General features: G+C 38.7%; 1 protein-coding gene across 1 annotated transcript in view; it reads right to left on the reverse strand.

Moving 5' to 3' along the window:
- Positions 1-10912, reverse strand: part of REL (REL proto-oncogene, NF-kB subunit) — a 37077-nt gene extending 26165 nt beyond the window's left edge. Inside the window, exons 1-2 of the mRNA XM_043917933.1 lie at positions 10587-10912; positions 7-149 (exon numbers count right to left, since the gene is read on the reverse strand). Coding sequence (XP_043773868.1) covers positions 7-149; positions 10587-10596 — 153 coding nt within the window. The 5' untranslated portion in view covers positions 10597-10912. The remainder of the gene's footprint in view (positions 1-6; positions 150-10586) is intronic.
- Between the last annotated feature and the right edge of the window lie 11970 nt (positions 10913-22882).

The raw sequence follows: 22882 nt of genomic DNA on the forward strand, positions 1-22882 counted from the left end.
TATTACCTGGATGGATGGGTATGTTCTGTTGTTGTCTGTGCTGTGCTCCCCTGGAATGCTGCCTGCTGATCGCCCTTCACATTTGTATCTAAAACGCATTCCCCTTTGCCTGGGTTGTTCAATTATCTCTATACATGGGTTAAACCCACCTGGAAATTTTAAAAGGGGGAAGAGTGAGATTACAATCAAAATAATAATGGATTTTAACGATTTTGTTTTTTAGAAAACAGTAATCTAAAAAATGTTCCCTCTCTACTAAATAACAAGGTTGAAATGCAATTATCCAAGACTGGGTGGTGAAGACACTCCTCTCTCATTCAAATTGTACTCCCTTACTGTGTAAACACAAGTCACTCAAATCATATTTACTGGTTAGCACTTTATCATTTAATATCTGTAACTAATGCTACCATGAAGTTCTGTGATAACCACTTCAGAGATACCCACTTACATGAGACCAAGCAGAAGGGTTTTCCCCCAAAATTCTCCCAGAAGGGTCAAGAAGATAGTCTTCAGAAGTACAATATTATATTCCAAAAGTGACTCTGCTTGATTTTATATTAGACTTATCTTAACAGTGGACTAAAAGACTGTTCATTGAAAATAAAAATGTATTTAAATCCTTGCAGAAGGAAATGTTAAGTTTTTTTAATATCTCCATTGGACTCTTAAAGGACTTACAGATAGTACATCAAAACAACTTCCAGAAGGGATTTAGGTTCAAAAGAATTTTCAGTCAGTCCCTCTAAAGTATAAGACACAATAGAGGAAAATAATTACTTACTTTCTATAATGAATGTAATTCAAAATATACCTTTAGAATGAACTACTGACACACACAACAATGTGGATGAATACCTAAATATGCTGAGTGAAAGAAGTCAAATCAAAAGTGCACATAATTTTATGTGCTATGATTCCATTTACATGAAACTCTAGAATATGTAAACTAATCTATAATGAAAGAAAGCAGATCACTGGTTGCCTAAGCATAGGGGTATGGAGTGGATGAGGAACTTTAGAGGACAACAGACATGATAATTACTTGACTGTGGTGATCTCAAAATTGTATAAATATGTCAAAAGTTATCAAATTGCATACCCTAAATATTGTACATTAGTTATATGCCAATAAATTTGTCTAAAACAAATGCATCTTTATCGTCTCTTATTATCCAAATCATGGAAATGACAGTTAAATAAAGCACACCAGTGTGCTTACAAGTAGGATATTAGCAATGTATCTTTATTTCAGGGGTATAAAGATGTCTTCCATGAAAAAACCCCAAATCAAAAACCACATACCCCAAAAAAACCCCTCCCTCAATCAGTTTAGTGATTTCTAAACTCCTACAATTAGATATCCATTTATTTAACTAAAGGCTTATCCTCTGTTGGGATGCAAGCAAATCTTCAGAAAGGGTAACACAGTGGATCTTTTCAGTGCAGTATGGGGAAGAGGCCTTTTGAGTCCTACTCAGCCACTTCCTAACACTGAAGACACTGGAAATATTATATCTCTTTTCTCCTCTATAAAATGGACATAATAACAATAACACCTATCACATAGGATGTTGTGAGGATCAGAGATAACAATGTTAGTTTCTTACCAAGTGTCAGGCATATAACAAATATTCAATAAATGGTCTATTTTTATTCTAGATGTTTTATTGAAAGCAGTAATTTATAGCATATAATTAAAGCATAGAATTTATCCTGCTACTTTCAAGTATAACAACTACTTTCAAGGATCTTACAGAACAATGTAGCAAACAACACAAATTATTAGACTATAGAGGAAAGAACAAAACAAAATTTTTTTTATGCTAACAAAATTCTGCATAAAATGATAATAAGAGCAAAAGAGTCAGGAAAGCCTATCTATGTCAAGGAAAACAAAAGTTACTGAAATACTGGGTGGGGAGTTAGGAGAAGGAAGGAAGAAAGGCAGGCATTTTGAGGGAAAGGGAAGAGGGTGTCCAAAGGTGGTGGCAGAGAAAAAAAGAGCTAAAGAATCACAGGACAGCCCCAATGGAGCTAAGATACACTTCTACCCTTAGAAAGAAAACCAGACCAGAGTACATCTGGGGATTGGGATTTCACTCTGCGTGACAGAAAATCAATTAATGGTTTTATGCGGGGGAATCACACGATCGGATTGACATTTTAGAGTAAGAATTCTGGTGGCAGTGGACAGACTGAAAAAAGAGAAAGCAAGGTGATCAGTTTAGAGGCTGTTACAGCAATGTGGGCGATGATGAGGGTATATGTGAAATTTGGTAGTGATAACAGGAATGAAGGATTATTTACAAGACAAAATTGACAGTACTTGGTGACCGAGTGAACATTAGGGTAAAGAGAAAGTAAAGAATCAACGATGGCTCCATATTTTCTAAGTAAAATATTATTGGTATCTTTAATTCTACTGTTTGGTTTAGACTCTTTGTGCTTGAATTTACTATTTGTTTACTCCAAACACAAACAGCCAGAGAAAAGTGACTTTAAGCTAATCAAATTTATAATACTCATTTCAATTTTACTGAAAAATGTAAGGCATACAGATGAGTATTTCAATTTCACATCTTTGGGAGGGATAAATCAGGAGACTGCGATTGACATCTATACAGTACTATATATGAAACAGATCACTAATCAGAACCTATTGTAGAGCACAGGGACATGCGCAGTACTCGAATGACCCGGATGAGAAAAGAGCCTAATAAAAGTGGCTCTGTGTGTGTGTGTGTACACATATGTATATTTATACATGTGTATACATATATGATTCACTTTGCTGTACAGGAGAAACTAACACAACATTGTACATCAACTATGCTCCAATAAAAATTAATTTTAAAAAAGTCAAAACAATTTCACATCCTTATATATATATATCCTCATATATTTCAAATAATCAAAAGCACATTTCAGTTTCAAATATTTCACATACTTACACATCCTTGTGGGAGTATTTAAAAGAAAGTACATTTTCCTCTCAAAATGAAGTTCAAAATACTCAACAGTATTTTTTAAGTAATATCTTAAATCATCTATGTGGTTGAATTAAAGGTCAAATAAATCCCTGCCCACTGCTTATTTAAAGGTATCTTAGTGGGAAGTTGATACAAAATGACATCATTAATGGTAAGTGGCTAACTTTTAAGGGAGGAGTGTGAATAGAAGTGCTAGGCTTAAAGTGAGCATTCAAATATTTTTCATTGGTTACACAACACTTCCTTAAACTAAAAAGTGTGTTTAAGAAAAAAGTTTGTGGACAAGAGAACAGAAAAGCAGTTGTTGAAAGATTAAATAAAACATTTTAAAAAGATGTTTGAATACTAAGAATGACATATATTAGTTATCATATAATATCAAGTACTTTTAAAACCCCTGAACTCTCTTTTTCCTATTGCAGAAGATCTTTAATGGTAAAAAGTCTGACAATCAGAGTCTATTGTAATATTCTCCATTCCCCTAGCTGGAAATAATCTCCTGCTCTAAACTACTGCAGCATTTTGTTTATGGCAATTATTGCAAATAACTGTGAGGGAAGACTTACTGTTTTATTTCTTCTTTAAAAAAAAAAAAAGCCATTTGTTTTATTGCTTCAAGCTACCTGGAGGCAGGAATTGTGTCTTGCTCATCAGTGTCTTGCACAGATATTCAGGAATTATCTGTGGAATGAATGACTGAAAATCTGGAGATCTTTTTGTTTGTGTAAATCATGCAAACATTGAAGGACTATATTAACAATTATTTGGATTTTCCTTATTAGGTTCTACCACTAGGAAAAATATATGCAGAGTACATCATGAGAAACACTGGGCTGGATAAAGCACAAGCTGGAATCAAGATTGCCGGGAGAAATATCAATAACCTCAGATATGCAGATGACACCACCCTTATGGCAGAAAGTGAAGAAGAACTAAAGAGCCTCTTGATGAAAGTGAAAGAGGAGAGTGAAAAAGTTGGCTTAAAGCTCAACATTCAGAAAACTAAGATCATGGCAGCCGGTCCCATCACTTCATGGCAAATAGATGCGGAAACAGTGGAAACAGTGGCAGACTTTATTTTTGGGGGCTCCATAATCACTGCAGATGGTGATTGCAGCCATGAAATTAAAAGACGCTTGCTCCTTGGAAGGAAAGTCATGACCAACCTAGACAGCATGTTAAATAGCAGAGACATTACTTTGCCAGCAAAGGTCTGTCTAGTCAAGGCCATGGTTTTTCCAGTGGTCATGTATGGATGTGAGAGTTGGACTATAAAGAAAGCTGAGCACAGAAGAATTGATGCTTTTGAACTGTGGTGTTGGAGGAGACTCTTGAGAGTCCCTTGGACTGCAAGGAGATCCAACCAGTCCATCCTAAAGGAGATCAGTCCTGGGTGTTCATTGGCAGGACTGATGTTGAAGCTGAAACTCCCGATACTTTGGCCACCTGATACGAAGAGCTGACTCATTTGAAAAGACCCTGACGCTGGGAAAGATTGAAGGCGGGAGGAGAAGGGGATGACAGAGGATGAGACGGTTGATGGCATCATTGGCTCAATGGACATGAGTTTGGGTAAACTCCGGGAGTTGGTGATGGACAGGGAGGCCTGGCGTGCTGCAGTCCATGTGGTCACAAAGAGTCAGACACGACTGAGAAACTGAACTGAACCGACTAGGGAAAAAGTTTTAAGTGCTCAAATCACTATACCTTCATACTCCTATCTATTCATGTTCTAATTTCTTTATCTATGTTTATAACTTTAAAAAGCTTCCCATTTATAAATCATTTATAATATCATGCCTCTGTACAGTGTATCAGTGACTTTCTTCCTCAGTACCCTGTTTTAAAGTGCTGTCCTTCTTGAAGATAAAAAGTGGTGAAATACAATCATTTATGGAGTGAAAGACAATAAAACATAAATTAGGGAATTGTAGAGAAAATGAGTACTCTTAACTAAGATTATCTCAATAGAAATGTCTTCAAAATTGGTTTTAAGCAAGTAGATCACTGTACTTTTCTTTAACCTATATTATGCAAAGCTGGGATTGACTCCTAAATTTTTAACAGTACTGTAAAATGCTAATGCAGACTAGAATAATATTTGAAATATAGCCAAAATGTTTGCAAGATATATTTGTTTTTATTTGTACTTAGGCAAGAAAGAGTGCTACTTGATTTTTTAAGATTAAAAAAAGAAAGTACATTTTAAAAAAGAAAAAGAAAGTATACTGAAATAAAAGTTAAAAATGGATTATCAGTTGTCAGACAGGCAGATTATTAACTAAAACCTTACAGGTAGCACTGGGAACCAGCATTAGTTGAACAGTGAAAAAAATATTAATTACAGTAATTAAAACACTCTTTTAAGACACTTCTCATTTGATCCTCTTAACTTTAATCTCATAAAAACAGGACAGCAAATATTATCCCATTTCACAGTTGATAAAACTAAAGTTCAAAATTATATGAAGTTATAAGAAAAAGAAATTATGAATGATATTAGCAAATATGACAGCTGGGATCCTGGTGGGGAGGGGATATCAAATTTATCAGAACAAGCACAAAAATAGCTGGGGACAAAGTCACAATAGCTGATACAGCAAATGAGCTAAAATAAATGCAACTTAGTTTAAGAAAATAACGCATCTTATTGGATCCTATTTGGACCCAACAAAATTCTTAGAACAGAGTTCATATTGGAACTATATATCAGAATCATCTAGGTAGCTTTCTCAAAAAATACATATCCTGACCCCACCTGAGATCTGCTGAACAGAAATAGAAATCAATCTAAAGCCTGGACCTGTTTCTGAAGAAAACCTTCCAAGCAACTTGAACACACTCCTGATTAAGAACCACTGCCCTAAAACATAAAGAGGTGGAAACAACAAGGCACATATCTAGAGAAGCAATCCCAAAATTCATGTACAAGGATGAGCCAGGTGATGGATAAACTAGGCGCAGGAATTCTGACTACCTGTTAACTCTCTCCCTCTCTCAAAAGTTTGCCCAAAGGCAAGCAAGAGGAAAAAAAAAAAAAAAGTGCTATTATAGAGACAGCCTTCAATTACACTGATTTATTTAAAATACACCTTATACAAAATTAGTTATTATAACTACCATCAGTAACATTTCTTACAAGACAGCATGCCATTGTGACACACCAGAGCTTTTAGTAACTGACTAGAGCCTGCATCACCTTCACTGAAGTTCTGGATAACAGACTGCCTAAGACTCAGAGGAGCAAATGGAGCTAACAATAGATACTTTTTCAAATATCAGCTCTACTCACTTTGGAGAAAAAGAAAAGACCTATTATTCTTTCCTCAAATCTAGGAACCCAGCTGCTAGGAATTATGCTGCTCTTTCTTCACCTCAAGACACAGGTGAGTTTTTTCCATTTCTTCCCAATTATGATAAAAATTTAGAGATACCATTTCCTACATAGACGATATCGCATCCAATTAACAAAAGGGCAGAGAAAACTCAAGCCTCTTCCCATAAGGTCAGAAGACTAACACAGAAGGTGCAGAAGAAATCAGACGAAGGATAGGTAAGTTATATCAATCAAATTACCAAAAGGACATGTGGTTTAGTTACTAAACAATTTTTTATTTACTTTTTCCTTCAGAATGCTATCATTTAAGTGGACCAAGGAGATGGACTCCAAAGATCACTGTCAACTTCTACTCCCCTAGTTTAAATGCATACAGAACCACTTCAACTTATTTACAAGTAAATGGGAATTCTTACACATTCTTAAAAGATATATTTTCTATCTAGCATCTGGTTTAGTCTGTTTTTATGAAAACTTAAGGTTTCGTAAAATTCTATAATTGTCAGGATACTTAAACAATATTAAGTGCCAAATGTGCCTAGTAGCACCTATTTCTTAGAGTTCTGAGTCCCAAAACAGCTCCACTATAGAAGAAAACTAACATTTATGGATATATATTACCTCATTTGCTCCTATTAAGACTCTGCATAGTTAGACCCATTTTCAAATCACAGAGGGGCAGAACTAGAATAAAAACCAACCCAGGTCCATCATGGACTGAAGTCCAGGTTTACCCCAATATATCAGATTTACCCTCTCATCTGGGCTTTAAGAATCCAAATAAGGGATGTGCAGGAGAGTACTTGATTGATGTATGCACCATAAACTAAATAAGAGATGTAAAAGAATTTGGCAAAGAGATCCTACTGCTAGAGAATCCACTGCTGTTGGGGTATGGAGTGGAGGAATAAGTCTTGAAAAAAATATAACTTCCAGGATGAAAAAAGTAGAGAAACTAAGTTAAAAATATATGGCAGGGCCAAATCATCTGGGCAATTAAGACTGCCATATTTAAAAATAAAAATTATAGGATGCCCATTTAAATATGAACCAAACAAATAATTTTTTACCATATGTATACTCCATGCAATTATTTGGGTCGTATGCCTACAAACACAATCATTTGCAGAAAACACAGTTGAAAGAAAGATGGAATAAAAGGAAATTCTGAGTCCCTCAAATTACATTTGAGAAAGATACTACACACAGCCAAGGTGTTCCTAATTATGACTCATCCTTTGATTCCTCCCCAGTCATTTCACTAGTTCATTCCCTTCACTCTATGTCTATCATATATCACCCTAATTCCTTCATAATACTGTTACCTTGACATTTTCATGTACTGCACTTCTGAAGCAGGCTTCGTGTTTATGTGTTTAGTTTTTTAAGCAAAAAAAAAAAAAAAGCATTTTCTTTACCTATCAATTTCAGCATCCAGTTTTATCATTAAAGATTGTGTCATACACTGATTTTTCCTCCTTACTCAAAACAGTTCTCTTGAAATTTACACTAAAAAGGTGATAAGCAGTGGGTCTGCAAATACAATTTCTTCGTGTACTTCCTATTACATGATGTAGCAGAATACTACTAAAGAAAACTGAATACACTATACATAAAATAGATAAGCAACAAGGATTTACTGTACAGCACAGGGAATTATATCCAGTATCTTGTAACAATATATAATGGAATATAATCTGCAAAAAAACCCAGTCACTATGCTGTACACGTGAAACTAAAACAATACTATAAATCAACTATATTCCAATTTAAAAAATAATAATTTTTAAAACTGTAAATAAAAATAAATTATCTAAATTTTAATACATATTTTACCAAAGACAGTACTATTTATTAGTAAACAAAGCACACAAAAATATTTGTACTTTCTATTAGAATAAGGAGAAACTTTATATTCAGACAAAAAAACAGCTAATTTTATTTACCTTAAACAGATTAGATTCATAAATATACAGGAGTAAGGACTGCTTATGTATACCTTGGATGGGATTGAGAACGTTTTTTTTAATGCCTGTCCTAATTAATTGTGTCAAGAGACCGGAATCAAGGTGTAATTTTTTTTAAAAAAAGTAATCAAGACAGCTTAATAGAACTTGAGCTGTGAAATCCTAAATATGACAATTTAACTGAACAAAATTTAGAATCATACATATAGTCCCAGTTATTCATAGTACTTATATAATTTTATTTATGAGGTTATGATGTTACTGTCACATTATACAGACCATATATTCAACTACAGACACCTATTTACATACAACATCCGGTGAGAAATGGAGAAACAGTCTTAAATGCTTGGTAATCAATAAAAATACTTTCTGAGGTTTTATACTCTTTACTACAAACAAACTATAAACTAGACAATGGTAACCAAGCAAAAGGTTTTTTCAGTTACTATTTTGCTTAAATTACTGTTTCAAAACAGGATGGGAGCTTATAATTTTGTTAATCTTTTTCTCTAAGGTTTTTACAAATGATTAAGGAAAGTACACCCAGATTTTTCCTTAGTTTTCAAACAACTGAATTACAATTTAAATAACTTGTTACATTTTAAATAATGTCATTTTAATATAATTCCTGAAAGGGGGAGGGTGATAATTACTCTTTAAATTTTTCCCCCCTCTATTTAGGAAATCAGTCCTCACAATAAGACAAAAACAAATGACATTAAACAAGTTTAAATTGTACACATTTTTAAATGATGTGGGTCTTACAATAGTCTATATAAATGGCTAATTCTTTTTTTTCTCTTTCGAATGGATTACAAGTGTTACATTCATGCCATATATCAACAAAGTTGGTTAAATTACCAGAAGGCTGATTTTTCTTTTTACTTTACTATGCTAACCATTCTTTAACTTTCATACAAAATCTTTCTGATAGTCAATAAATTAACCAAGTGTTTCAATCATCTTTGCACTTTTCATCTCAACATGGTCTGAATTTATGAATTTACAAGATTATTTGAAAGTTTAGGGTCACTGAAGTGGCTAAAGAGAAAGTTGAAATATTTTAAACTACATTTGTATTCTCACATGAAAACCACAGACAAACTGAAATCAAATGTCATGTGAACCACCCCAATTTCCTTTTTGGCCTAAAGCAGTAGCTATGGCTTTGTTCTGCTCAACCCTTTAAAAAAAAAGAAGTCCTTTATGCTTTTTACTTCCTCTTTTCTGGTAGTCATCAGTCTTCTACTGAGGGTCACAGAACCAGGGTGTTGGGAGGATGCAGGTCAAACATAAACAAGCCTCCTTCTTCAGCCTCCTGTTGTCCTCAGCCTCTGGCACAGCGTTAATATACACTTTTAGGCCTACCTGCCTCTGCTCACGCTTGCTCCCTCTGCGGGGAAGGTGCCCCCAAGAACTGTGCCAGACTACTGTGAAGGTCCCACTTCAAAGCAGTCTACTTGATTTAGTAACCCTTAGGTTGCAGGCAAACCTAAACCACGGCTGGATGGGAGGCTCCCTCCCTCATCCTTTAAGCAGTTTCTAGGTAAAGCAAAAGATTCCCGCATTTACTGACTACAAATAAGTATTCACGTAAGTGACAGAAAGTTTTCATTCTCACCCGTTACTTTAAAGCACAGGGATCCTAAAAATCCTCTTTGCCCCTTCCTTCGAACAAAAGAAAACAAAACCCGATTTCTGCTCCATAAATTAAAAGATACGCACTTTACAGTAAAAATGATCCACTTGTTGAAGCAACATTTCCACTTAAGACCTGTTAAAATACCACTGGTGATTTTTAAAGGCGCGTCGCATTTGTCCAACTGTCAGCACAACTGCGATCACCTCTTGCCAATTAATGAAACTGAACTTAAAGACAGAGCTCTCCTGAGGCCGAAAGGTTCCTCATTCCTATTCTAAAACGAAAAACCACCATTTCAACTTAAATCAATTTAAAAATACAGGAACTCTTTCGTCCTCCTTTATTTGGATTTTTATTACTTCCTTAATCCAAAAACCAAGTCTTCTGGAAGGTCTAAGGTGCCGGCTATTACAATGGCATCAAATTACTGAGCGTGACTTTGATTTCGCTCGCAAACCCTGAACCAGGTTACTTTTAAAAGGCTGACAAACTTGCCAGAGGAGATTTTAAAAACAGAATGAGACAACCAAAACTGGGCCCCCGAAACCCTGAGCAGTTAGACCCTTGGACGCACTATTTCCCTCCCCGTCGTCCGGGACCCTGCCCACGCCCGGCCGTCCGTAGCCCGCGCCAGGAACACTCACCTGAGGCCATGGCTCCGTTCACCGCGCCGCTCCGCTCCGAGAGTCCGGACCGGAGGTCGCTACAGTCAGTCAGCCCGTCAGTCAGTCGGGCTGCCCAGGGACCTCTGCTGACGGGATCCCCAGTCCCCCTGACCACGCCCGGGGCCTCCTCCTCCTCCTTCCCGCCCTCCTCTGGGTTTGCGGCTCACACCTTCCCACCCGCTTAATCCTCGCGCTCCGGTCACCCGGCGTCGCCCGTCCAGGTGGCAGAAGCCAGGAGGCGGAGCGCAGAGACAGCGGAGAGCAAGTCTGCCTGAGAGGCGGCCTGGCGGGAGGGGGACTTCCCGCGACTGACGTAGGATCCCTCACCTCCGCTACCCGGGGGCGGGGGCGGGGGCGGGGGCGGAGCGTCCCGCAACCTGCGCGCGTGCGTCCGCCCACCTCTGCCCGGCCCCGCCCCGCCCATGCCCCGCCCACCCACCCACTCTGCTGAAGCCGGGGTGGGCTCGGGAACCGGTCGGGGAAGCTGGCTCTTCGGGAACGTAAGGAACGCTGGGAGCCGGGGAGTGACGGCCCCGAGCGTGCGAAAGCGGCCGGCTCCCGAGAAATCCCCCTCCTCCAGGATGTTCTTGGGCGCTAGGCTTAAAGTTCAGGAGGGGTGGGAGGGTGCGGTGACGTCGAGAAGGGCCGGCCGCCCGCCCGCGAGCACTTGGGGGCGGGCCGGGCGGCGAAGTGGGGCCGGCCCTCCCGGGCTAAGGGGAACGACGGCCGGGGTTTTCGTTGGGTGGTTCCCCCTCTTCCCTCTGTCGCACATGCAAATCTCCGCCCCCGGACGGGCGGGCTGCGCTGCGCGGGCGTCCCGGACCGCCCTCGAGGGGAAGTGCGGAAGCTGCCGCGGCCTCTGTGAGCCTGTAATTCAGGTATTTGCATACGGGGACCCCCGCAGTCTGATCTTCTCCCTTGCATCATCTTATCTGTGAGGGCTCTATTAACGTACTTGACAAACTAAAAAAGTTTTCAAACTCGTAAGGTCCGCAGTGTGAGTTCGTTTCCTCGTGACTCAGTGCTCCAAGTTAATGAAGTGGACACCCCGTTGGGACTTGACAGACCCACGAGGAAAAGAGGACGAACGTGTAACATCAGAATCTAGGGTAACTTTTGTTTCCTTCCTGTGTAAAGAATATTGTATGTGTTTAGCTACCACATTTATAATGTCTTATTATCCTCATTTTATAGATGAGGCAATCAGGGTTCAGAGAAGTAACTTGCCTGTACTTCAGAATGCTAGTAAAAAAGAACAGTTTAAACTCAAGGTTTCGGACTCCAAAACTCCATGTGCTTTCCACTTCCTTTACCGTTTAAAATAAGTATGGAGGGGCATTCGGAACTATCAGCCATACAAATGCCCAAACTGGAGGCCCCAGTTGGGAAATAATTAAAAATAAACTCTCCTGTCACCACCCCACCTCCGCCCCAAAGTACCCTTTCCACAAAATATAGAAAACAATGAAACAGTTTTATGATAGCATAAGCCTTAAGCCATATTGTGATGCACTTAAAAGACCGCAAAGAGAAAAAGGAAATCTCACTCGTTTATATCATCAGGTAGATGCAATCAGTTACAATACCTGTTGTCTTTCTCCCAAGGGAAAATAATAGGCATTACATCTTGGAGCTAAAACTCGAGGTTGAAGCTCCCAGAGAAAGGTAGCTGGGGCCCCACCTTCCTTGATGTTCGGATTTCAAAGGGATAGCTCCAAGGCCCCCAAGAAAGATCTTCAGTTCAGTTCAGTCGCTCAGTCGTGTCCAACTCTTGCGACCCCATGAATCGCAGCACACCAGGCCTCCCTGTCCATCACCAACTCCCGGAGTTTACTCAAACTCATGTCCATCGAGTAGGTGATGCCATCCAACCATCTCATCCTCTGTCGTCCCCTTCTCCTCCTGCCCCCAGTACCTCCCAGCATCAGGGTCTTTTCCAGTGAGTCAACTCTTCGCATGAGGTGGCCAAAGTATTGGGAGTTTCAGCTTCAGCATCAGTCCTTCCAATGAACACCCAGGACTGATCTCCTTTAGGATGGACTGGTTGGATCTCCTTATAGTCCAAGGGACTCTCAAGAGTCTCCTCCAACACCACAGTTCAAAAGCATCAATTTTTCGGCGCTCAATTTCTTCACAGTCCAACTCTCACATCCATACATGACTACTGGAAAAACCATAGCCTTGACTAGACGAACCTTTGTTGGCAAAGTAATGTCTCTGCTTTTTAATATGCTATCTAGGTTGGTCATAACTTTCCTTCTAAGGAGTAAGCGTCTTTTAATTTCCTGGCTGCAGTCACCAGCTGTAGTGATTTGGGAGTCCAAAAAAATAAAGTCTGCCACTGTTTCCACTGTTTCCGCATCTATTTGCCATGAAGTGATGGGACCAGATGCCATGATCTTAGTTTTTTGAATGTTGAGCTTTAAGCCAACTTTTTCACTCTCCTCTTTCACTTTCATCAAGAGGCTTTTTAGTTCCTCTTCACTTTGTGCCATAAGGGTGGTGTCATCTGCATATCTGAGGTTATTGATATTTCTCCCGGCAATCTTGATTCCAGCTTGTGCTTCATCCAGCCCAGTGTTTCTCATGATGTACTCTGCATATAAGTTAAATAAGCAGGGTGACAATGTACAGCCTTGATGTACTCCTTTTCCTATTTAGAACCAATCTGTTGTTCCATGTCCAGTTCTAACTGTTGCTTCCTGACCTGCATATAGGTTTCTCAAGAGGTGAGTCAGGTGGTCTGGTATGCCCATCTCTTTCAGAATTTTCCAGTTTATTGTGATCCACACAGTCAAAGGCTTTGGTATAGTCAGTAAAGCAGAAATAGATGTTTTTCTGGAACTCTCTTGCTTTTTCGATGATCCAGCGGATATTGACAATTTGATCTCTGGTTCCTCTGCCTTTTCTAAAACCAACTTGAACATCTGGAAGTTCATGGTTCACGTATTGCTGAAGCCTGGCTTGGAGAATTTTGAGCATTACTTTACTGGCGTGTGAGATGAGTGCAATTGTGCAGTAGTTTGAGCATTCTTTTAGATTGCCTTTCTTTGGGATCTTAAGGGGGAGCAAAACTGGCAAGAAGCTTGTTTAGCTTTTTTAAAGGTGTACAATATTCATTTACAGTTTCCCTTTTTTCTAAAAGCATTGCTAAATGAAAAAAGAGGGGGAAATGTTTTCTTTTTGGGGCTAGGCAGATTTTTCAGTGTAATCATTTTAGACTTGTATTTACCCTTACCACCCCAAACGTCAGGGCTATGTGAATGAACTAAACATAAACGTTTACAAATCCATTAGGAGGATGAGAGACAAAGAGTAATGGAAAATATTTTGCATGTATTTTCTTATATTTCACCTCCAGAAACTGATTGACTTTAGGTGCTTCTTAATAGAACACAATAATGTTTGTTTACAGAAGAGTTTGGATTCAGACAGAAAAGCTCTCCCAGGTACAGGACCCCAGAGTTCTAAAACTACTCCTATCTGTGAAATCACAAGCTGGATCTTAGGAGATTTAGTAACAGTACACAATTTTGAATTCGCTTTATTTTTATTTTCCAAAGACTTAACTTATTTAAACCTCCTCACTAATAGGAATGCATGTTTGTATTTATTTCCAGAGCTATTTGTATTTGTCAAACATGTAAACCATAGGTTTATATTATCTCACCCTTAAAAGGCTTTTTTGAAAACCCTTTCACTATTTTAGAAACTTGCTAGGACTATGACTCTGCCCTCCCTTTGCAGGGGGCCCAAGTTCCATCCCTGGTCAGGGAACTAGATCCCACATGTCACCATTTACGTGCTGCAACTAAGACCCCGTGCAACCAAATAAATAAATAAATATTTTTTTAAAATTTGCTGAACCCTTTTATCAAAGATCCAGCCCACATCTGAAAAGTGAAACTATTTCACTTGTGCAGGATAAATTTAATTAGAAAAAAAGGAAGATTACAAGACAAGGTAATGGATGGACTAAAAACAACAATAAATATGAATAGTAGTTTTATTTTTGTTAGGACTTATCCTGGGAAAAAATGGTGTATTAATATAAAGATGATTGGTAGCTAGTTGGGGATTATAATGAATTGTTGTTGTTGTTTAGTTCCTAAGTGATGTCCAACTCTTTTGCACCTCATGGACTATATGTAGCCTGCCAGGCTCCTCTGTCCATGAGATTTCCCGGGCAAGAATACTGGAATGGGCTGCCATTTCCTTCTTCAGGGGAACTTCCCAACATAGGGATTGAGCCTGCATCTCCTGCAGTGGCAGGCAGGTTCTCTATCACTGAGCCACCAGGGAAGCCCATTATAATGACTAGCACGTGGTATTTTTCTTCAAGGGCTTGCAGTTGTTGATACTATTTATTCAGTCCAGCAAATATCTACTCTGTGCCAGGTGCTGTTTAGATTGTGGCACAAACATTAATAACAAGATAATCAACTATTCCTCAGTTAAAAAAAAATAAAGACAAAATCTCTGCCTTCATGCAGCTATATTTCACATGAAAGACATCAAGCATTTTAACACATAAGATCATCTCAAATACTATAATTAAACTATTTTATTTCTTTATTGCTGTAAAAAAGATAAGGTAATGGGATAGAAAGTGATTGAGAGGGAGAGGCATACTCTGAAGAGGTGCCATTTGAGCCGAGTCCTGAGGAACGAGAGACGTCCACAGAAAGATTCAGGGAAAGAGCCTTCCAGTCGGTGGAACACCAACTATGAAGTCCTTGGGACAGGAAAGTGTTAATTTGAGGGACTTAGAGGCCAGTAGGACCAGACCAAACTGAATGAGGTTGAAGAGAAGCAGGGTCATGGTAAGGAGGATGAACTTTATTCCAGCTGCACAGAGGAACCTATGGAGAGTTTTAAGCACATGGTTGATTTATGATTATGTTTTGAGAGATTTGGAGGATGTGTTAAACTGTTAGGGGCACTGTAGGATAACCAGAGGCAAGAGTGAAGGTGGAGCAGCAGAGAGGCTGTTGCAGTGGTCTACGGGAGAAGTAAAGTGGTTTGGATTAGTGTTCTAGCAGAGGAGATGGTGAAAAGGGGTCATATTCAGTAAGATTTGGGTGAATATTCAGTAAGAGCCTGAAGGACTTGCTGATGGATTGGATGCAAGTGGAAGGGGAGAAAAGGAATCAAAGATAACTCATGTTTTTGGTCTGAGCAACCAGATAAAAAGGAGGCTGGTGAGAAAAAGCTCTAAAAGGGAAAACCAGGAGTTGTGTTTTAGACATGTTAAGTTACAGATACCTATTATACATCTGGAGTAGGTAGTTGGATATATGTAGAACTAGTCTAAGGGGAGAGGTGTGTGAGTCAGCAACACTTCACTAAAAAAAGAGAAAGAAAGAACATAAAGAAAAAAAAAATTAAAAAGAGCCCAAGAAGATGGGTAGAAAAGAAGCCATTGCCTGTGAATTAGGAGGAAGACCAAGAGACTGCTTCAAAAAGAATGAAAGTGGTCAGCTGTGTTAAATAATGCTGAGACTACAAAAGATGAGAACAAAGAAATGATTGCCTTTGGCAACATGAAGGTCATTAATGACCTTGATGAGAGCCATGTCTGTGGAATGGTGGGAATGAAAGCTGAAATGGAGGAGGTTGAGAAGAGAAATGATGGAAACATGGGTATATAGAATGCTTTGAAGACTGTTAATGGAAACAGAAATGGTGCACTATTTGGAGGGGGACATGGGGTTGTATTAGGCTAAGGACTATAACTCCCACCTCCCTGTCAACAAGAACCGAAGTTTATTTATTGCTGAGTCACAGTCCATTGTAAATTGAGTGGCTTTCTTCTGTAAGTAATCCAGGAGCCTAAATTCCTTTTATCTTGTAGCACCAACATGTGGCCTTCAAAATCACCTTGGAAAAGGAAAGAGGGTAGAGAATCACAAATGGGAGATTTTTATGGGCCAGACCTGAAAGTGGAATACATTACTTCTTGTCTACTTTCCATATGGCCTCCACAAAGGGGCTGAGAAATATAATTTGAGAAATGGAATTTAGTTATGTGCCCTGGAAGTAGGGAAGATATTGAACATGAGTAATCACTAGCAGTCTCTGGTACTGAACTCTTGTTTTTTTTAGAGAGGGTGCAATTAAATCATGTTTGTAAAAGATGAGACTGACTCACTAATGAAGGAGAAACTGGCAGTGATTGAGAGGAAGGGAATCATGAGTATGGGAGAAAGGGTGAAATCTAGAGCACAGGTTATAGGGTTGGCCACAGATTGGAATGCAGACACTTCCTCTTTGGTTACAGGAAGGAAGGCAGAACCTGGTAGACCTGATGGTATGGAGATGAAGTAGTCAGTCGCATTCCATTTTTTTTTTTTTTTTTTAGTGATGTGTAAGGTATGAGGTTATGTTCAGCTGAGAGTGGAGGGCGCAAGAAAGAAGAGAAGTTTAAAATGCAGTGTGAAAGTGGAACATTATATGTGTCTGGCTGTACTTTTTTGAATGACCAGTTGAAATTTGTGGTCATAAATATAATGTCAGAGTAGTACACAGTATTTCATATGTGGTTGTTAACCCAGGGTATATCAATGGGTTTCTTTCTGAAAAAGAAGACAAAGAACTAGGAAAATTTAAATCTGAATGGAAATATGAAGGAGGGATGCCAAGTACCTCTAAGCTCAAACATACACACATACTCCCTGGGAGTGTCACCCATTCCCATGATGTTACCTGTTGTACCAGGACTATATATACAGCCTAGATCTTTTCATGGGTTTCAGACCTGTATATCTGATTGTTTATTAGGAGACTCATAGACATCCTGGATTCAATCAACACATCTTCTCTTCCAAGTTTACCCTTACTCCCATATTTTTTGAACCACCATCTACCCAGACACAAGTTAGAAAGTTAGGAGCCATCTTTGACTCTCTAACTGTCCTCCACCTAACCCACAATGTAGGATCTTCAAGTCCTGCTGATTTTACCAGTCCATTATGAATCCATTATTTTTCCATCTTAACTGACATTGTTCTGTGCAAATCTTCATCATATCTCACCTAAACTACTGTAATGGACCTCTATTTGCCTGTCTATATCTTGGTCCCATTTGAAAGCCTTTCAGTCATATTCAAACCCATTGCTGCTTGAATCCTCTGGACAAATGCACATCAGACCAAACCACTCTTGTGCTGTAAGGCCATTCATTAACCTTAGAGCCATCATCATCAGAATGACTAAAATTAAAAGGACAATACCAAGTGTTGGTGGGGAGACAGAACAAATGGGATTCTCATAAAATTTTTGTTGAAATGTAAATTTGTATAACAACCTGGGAAAATTGGCAGTAGTTCAGTTCAGTCACTCAGTCGTGTCCAACTGTTTGTGACCCTATGGACTGCAGCATGCCAGGCTTACTTGTCCATCACCAACTCGCAGAGCTTGGTCAGACTCATCGTCCATCGAGTCAATGATGCCATCCAACCATCTAATGCTCTGTTGTCCCGTTCTCCTGCCTTCCATCTTTCCCAGCATCAGGGTCTTATTTAATGAGTCAGTTCCTCGCCAAGTGGCCAAAGTATTGGAGTTTGAGCTTCAGCATCAGTCCTTCCAATGAACATTCAGGACTGATTTCCTTTAGGATGGACTGGTGGCATCTCCTTGCAGTCCAAGTTACTCCCAAAAGTCTTCTCTGTCACCACAGTTCAAAAGCATCAACTCTTCGGCACTCAGCTTTCTTGATAGTCCAACTCTCGCATCTATACATGACTGCTGGAAAAATCATAGCTTTGGCTAAATGGACCTTTGTTAGCAAAGTAATGTTTCTGCTTTTTAATATCCTATCTAGGTTGGTCATAGCTTTTCTTTCAAGGAGCAAGTGTCTTTTATTTTCATGGCTGCAGTCACCATCTGCAGTGATTTTGGAGCCCCCCAAAATAAAGTCTGTCACTGTTTCACTGTTTGCCCATCTATTTGCCATGAAGTGATGGGACCAGATGCCATGATCTTAGTTTTCTGAATGTTGAGTTTTAAGCCAACTTTTTCAAATACCTAATGATCCAGCAATACTAATCTTGGATATATTCCAAACAGAAATAAGTGTCTGTATCTACCAAAAGACAGATAAGAATATTTAAGTCACCTTTATTTGTATTATCCAATGATAGGAAAACAACTCAAATATTTATCAGCAACAGAATGGATAAATAAACTGTAATATATCCATAACATAGACTTATCCCCAATTATGAAAAAGAATATACTATTGCCACATAATATGGGTGAGTTATAAATTAAAAAGTCACATACAATAGAGTATATACTATATGAATCCACCTATATCAAGTTCAAAAACAGATAAAAATAATTATTATAATAGAGGGCAAAATACTAGGTGTCTTTGAGTGTAGAAATTGATGAGAAGTGGCCCTGAAGGAGCCTTTTGAGTTGCTGGAAACATCCCATATCTTGATCTGGTGGATGAGTGACAAAGTCTCTCTCCTTGACCAAACTCTTGTCGGGCTCCTCTGAGCCCTCTTGTCAACTCGGCCTCATGCTTGACCTTTAACAACTGAAGGTTCTCAGCACAAGTAATGCTGTCAACCCTCTCTTGCTAAAAGACTTGAGTAAATTCTAACAAAGTTTCTATAGCTTCAGGCCGCAACCCTAAGATGACAACTTCAGCCCCCATAGGTTTTCAACCCGAGAAAACTGAAGGTTGCCAAAAGAATTTACTGTTTATTCCAGCCAACACTTAAAGTAAGGGCCGCGATCTCTCAGTTTCTGTGGATAGGTGGGACCCTCACTTCTGGAAGTGCCAGTTAACAGACTTGGATGGCCTAAATCCATTGGCCAGCTCCCCTTCCCACTTTTTATAAATTTCCACTTCCCTCATGCTGCCCATTTGCTTCCCTATTGCCTCATTCTCCCTTGAAAATGTCCAGTTACCTCTGCACAAGTAAAAATTGCAGTCAGTTTATACTGGGCTATCTTTCCTACTGAATAGAATCTTTCTTCTCTAACTAGTGTTTGGCTTTGTTTATCTTTGAAACAGGTTACATATATTTACAAGTTAATCGAGCTATACTGGTATATAGTTTGTCTACTTTATGTATACTTCTTTTTTTAAAAAGTATTTGAAAAGATTTTTGAATACTTTTCCCCACCAGGGCCACACAACCTTGAGACCCTACCTTGAGACCCTGCTTACCACCTCCCTCTTCTTCGCATCCTCCCTCTTCTCTGCATCCTGTGCACATTTTTTTTCATTTTATTTCAATTTTTTTTAAATGATGTAATACATTTTAAAAATTTATACAATTGTGAAAGGTTATTTTCTCTTTATAGTTATTACAAAATATTTAGCTATGTTCCCTGTGTGGTATAATACATCTTTGAGCCTATCTTATAATCTTGTTATTTTTTAAATGTTTTTATTTATAATATTTATTTACTTATTTGGCTGCACCAGGTCTTTATTGCAGCATGCAGGATCTTTTAGTTGCAGCATGTGGGATCTAGTTCCCTGACCAGGATCAAACCTGGCCCTCTGCATTGGGAGCACAGAGTCTTAGCCACTGGACCACCAGGGTCCCCATGAACCCATCTTATACCCAGTAATTTGTACATCTGCCCCCGCCCCCGCCTTTCTTCACCTGGTTCATTCCTCCTCATCCTTTAAGACCTCGCTTACAGGAAACCATTACAGGTTCCTCTGGTCAGATAGGCTGTTTCTACTCTGGGCAACATAGTAGCCAGCAAATCATCTACCACTCATTTTACCACACCAAAGTACAGGTCCTGTGCCTGGCTCCCATGCATGTGTGCTAAGTCACTTCAGTCGTGTTTGACTCTGTGGCCATGTGGACTGTAGCCCACCAGGCTCCTGTCCATGGGATTCTCCAAGCAAGAATACTGGAGTAGGTTGCCATGCCCCTTTTCAGGGGATCTTCCCCAACCCTGGCATCGAACCTGCATCTCTTATGTCTCTTGCATTGGCAGGGTGGTTCTTCACCAATAGCACCACCTGGCCTGGCTCCCTTACTAAACTATAAAATCCTTGAAAGCAGGGCCTCTTATTCCAGATGGCTGTCACATAGCAGAAGTTCAATATTTGTTGAATGAATTATCTTGTCTAGAGATCAGCAGTTTGTTTCTCCGCCCTGGTGTGCTCATTGAACATGCTACCATGTCTGGGCTCTAGTGTGTGGTATAGCACATACCTTACATTTGGATAGCTCTTCTGAGCCTACAATGAATCTTATGATAAAACTTTGTTATAACTGTATCTATTCAGTTTAATGACAGGTGTCTTTTTTTTTCTTTCCACAAGAATTAAAATGTTTAAGCCATGTTCTTTAGTATCAAGAGTAATGCCTTTCTGCCCAACCAGATCAGTCAGTGTTCACTGTTTTATAGCAAATATTTGTAACAGCCCCTTTACTACCCCAAAATGAAAGTCTTATGTATAATCTACCTTACATGTATGTTTTCAAACAAAAATAATGCCATAATAGCAATATAAAGCAAAATAGGAAGCCATGTATGAAAAATAATATTGACTTTGATGTGTAAATGTTTGGGCATGACTACATTAAAAGACCATAATGAAGATTTTAAATGTTTGTACTTACAGCCTGATGCTGATGTGTTGTATTAGTAGACTCTCACAGTTGCAATTTTTCAACTTTTAAAAAGTCTTTCTCATAAAATAATCATCTCTTGATTTATACAGTACAATCAGCCCTCTGTATCCATGGGTTCCATATCTACAGTTTCAACCAATCACAATTGGAAAATACTTTGGGGAAAATATTTCAGAAAGCTCAAAAAAGCAAAACTTGAATATGCTGTGCACTAGCAACTATTTGCATGGTATTTCCATTGTATTTACAACTATTTACAGGGCATTTCCATTATATTGAGTATTATTAGTAATTTAGAGATGATTTAAAGTATATAGGGAGGGTTGCTGTAGGTTTTACGCAAATACTGTGCCATTTTGTGTAAGAAACTTGGGCATAAGAGAATATTTGATATGGGGGGAAAGGTCCTAGAACCAATCACTTTTGGACACTGATGAACAACTATAATTGCATTACTGGGAAGTTCATATGTAAAATGGAATTGTGATCTAGGCTTGCATTATAAATAGACTTTTCATGTATATGAATGTACATTTTTGGTGAGACATAGGAAGGTCATGAAGATGGGAGACAATTCTTGGCCATACTAGACTGTTCTTTGCAGAGAATCTAGCGTCTAGCATTCCTGACTACCCCTGCAGTAAATGTCAGAGGTATTCCTATGTTATTGTGGACTATTTGGTCATAGAGTTCCAGAATATCTCCAATGGTTTGGAACACTGGTTCTTGAATTTTGGTGGTCAGAAGAATCACTTCTTGGGAATACATATGCTTTGGTTCCACTCCCAGAAATTCTGGTTCAGTGGGTAGGAGAAGGGCCCTGAAATCTATATTTTGTATTGATTACCCTATAAGTGAGAGAATCCTAAATAATATTTAATGGAGGCTGTGAAAAAAGGCTGTTGAATTATTGTTGTTCCATACTTAACTAAGGGCCCTGGCTTTGCAAACAACACAGACCTTGGATTTGAATTGTAGACAGTAGTACACTTCTCTCTAAATACTTTAACGTGCATAAGCAGTTATTTTTACACTGCTGTAATAACCAGAATGATCCTGTTCATCAGATTCAATGCATCTCTTCCTTAGAAAATTTTATTTTCTGCTTTTTCAGTTTTTAATGATTTTTTTTATGTGGACCATTTTTAAAGTCTTTATTGAACTTATTGAAGAACAATGTTGCTTCTGTTTTATGTTTTGGTTTTTTTTTGGCTGAAAGGCCTGTAGGATGTTAGCTCCCCAAACAGGACTCAAACCCACTCCCCCTGCATTGGAAGATGAAGTCTTAACAACTGGACTTCCAGGCAGGCCCCAGATGAACATGACCACATGGCTTCTCTTTGATACCCCTTTTTATTCATAGTTTATGCAGATATTTTACATCAGTTTTGGCTACAGGGTTATTTTATAAGAAATTAAGCTTTATCAAGACTACAACAATCCCAATTCAAGTACTACTAGTCAGGACATATAGTTGTAATAGCCGGACTCAGTTCTTAGGAGTGGATTTCACTGTATCTCTTCACTGCTCCTCCCCTGTTTACTTACTTTCTATGTGGGCACTGTTTGAGATCTCCTAAATCCACTTCCATAAATTAAGATGTTATAAAAGACAAAAGTAAGGGAAAAAACATAAAATGTATACATAAAAATTTT

This window comes from Cervus elaphus, chromosome 11 (genome assembly GCF_910594005.1).
Source record: "Cervus elaphus chromosome 11, mCerEla1.1, whole genome shotgun sequence".
NCBI classification, from domain to species: Eukaryota; Metazoa; Chordata; class Mammalia; order Artiodactyla; family Cervidae; genus Cervus; species Cervus elaphus.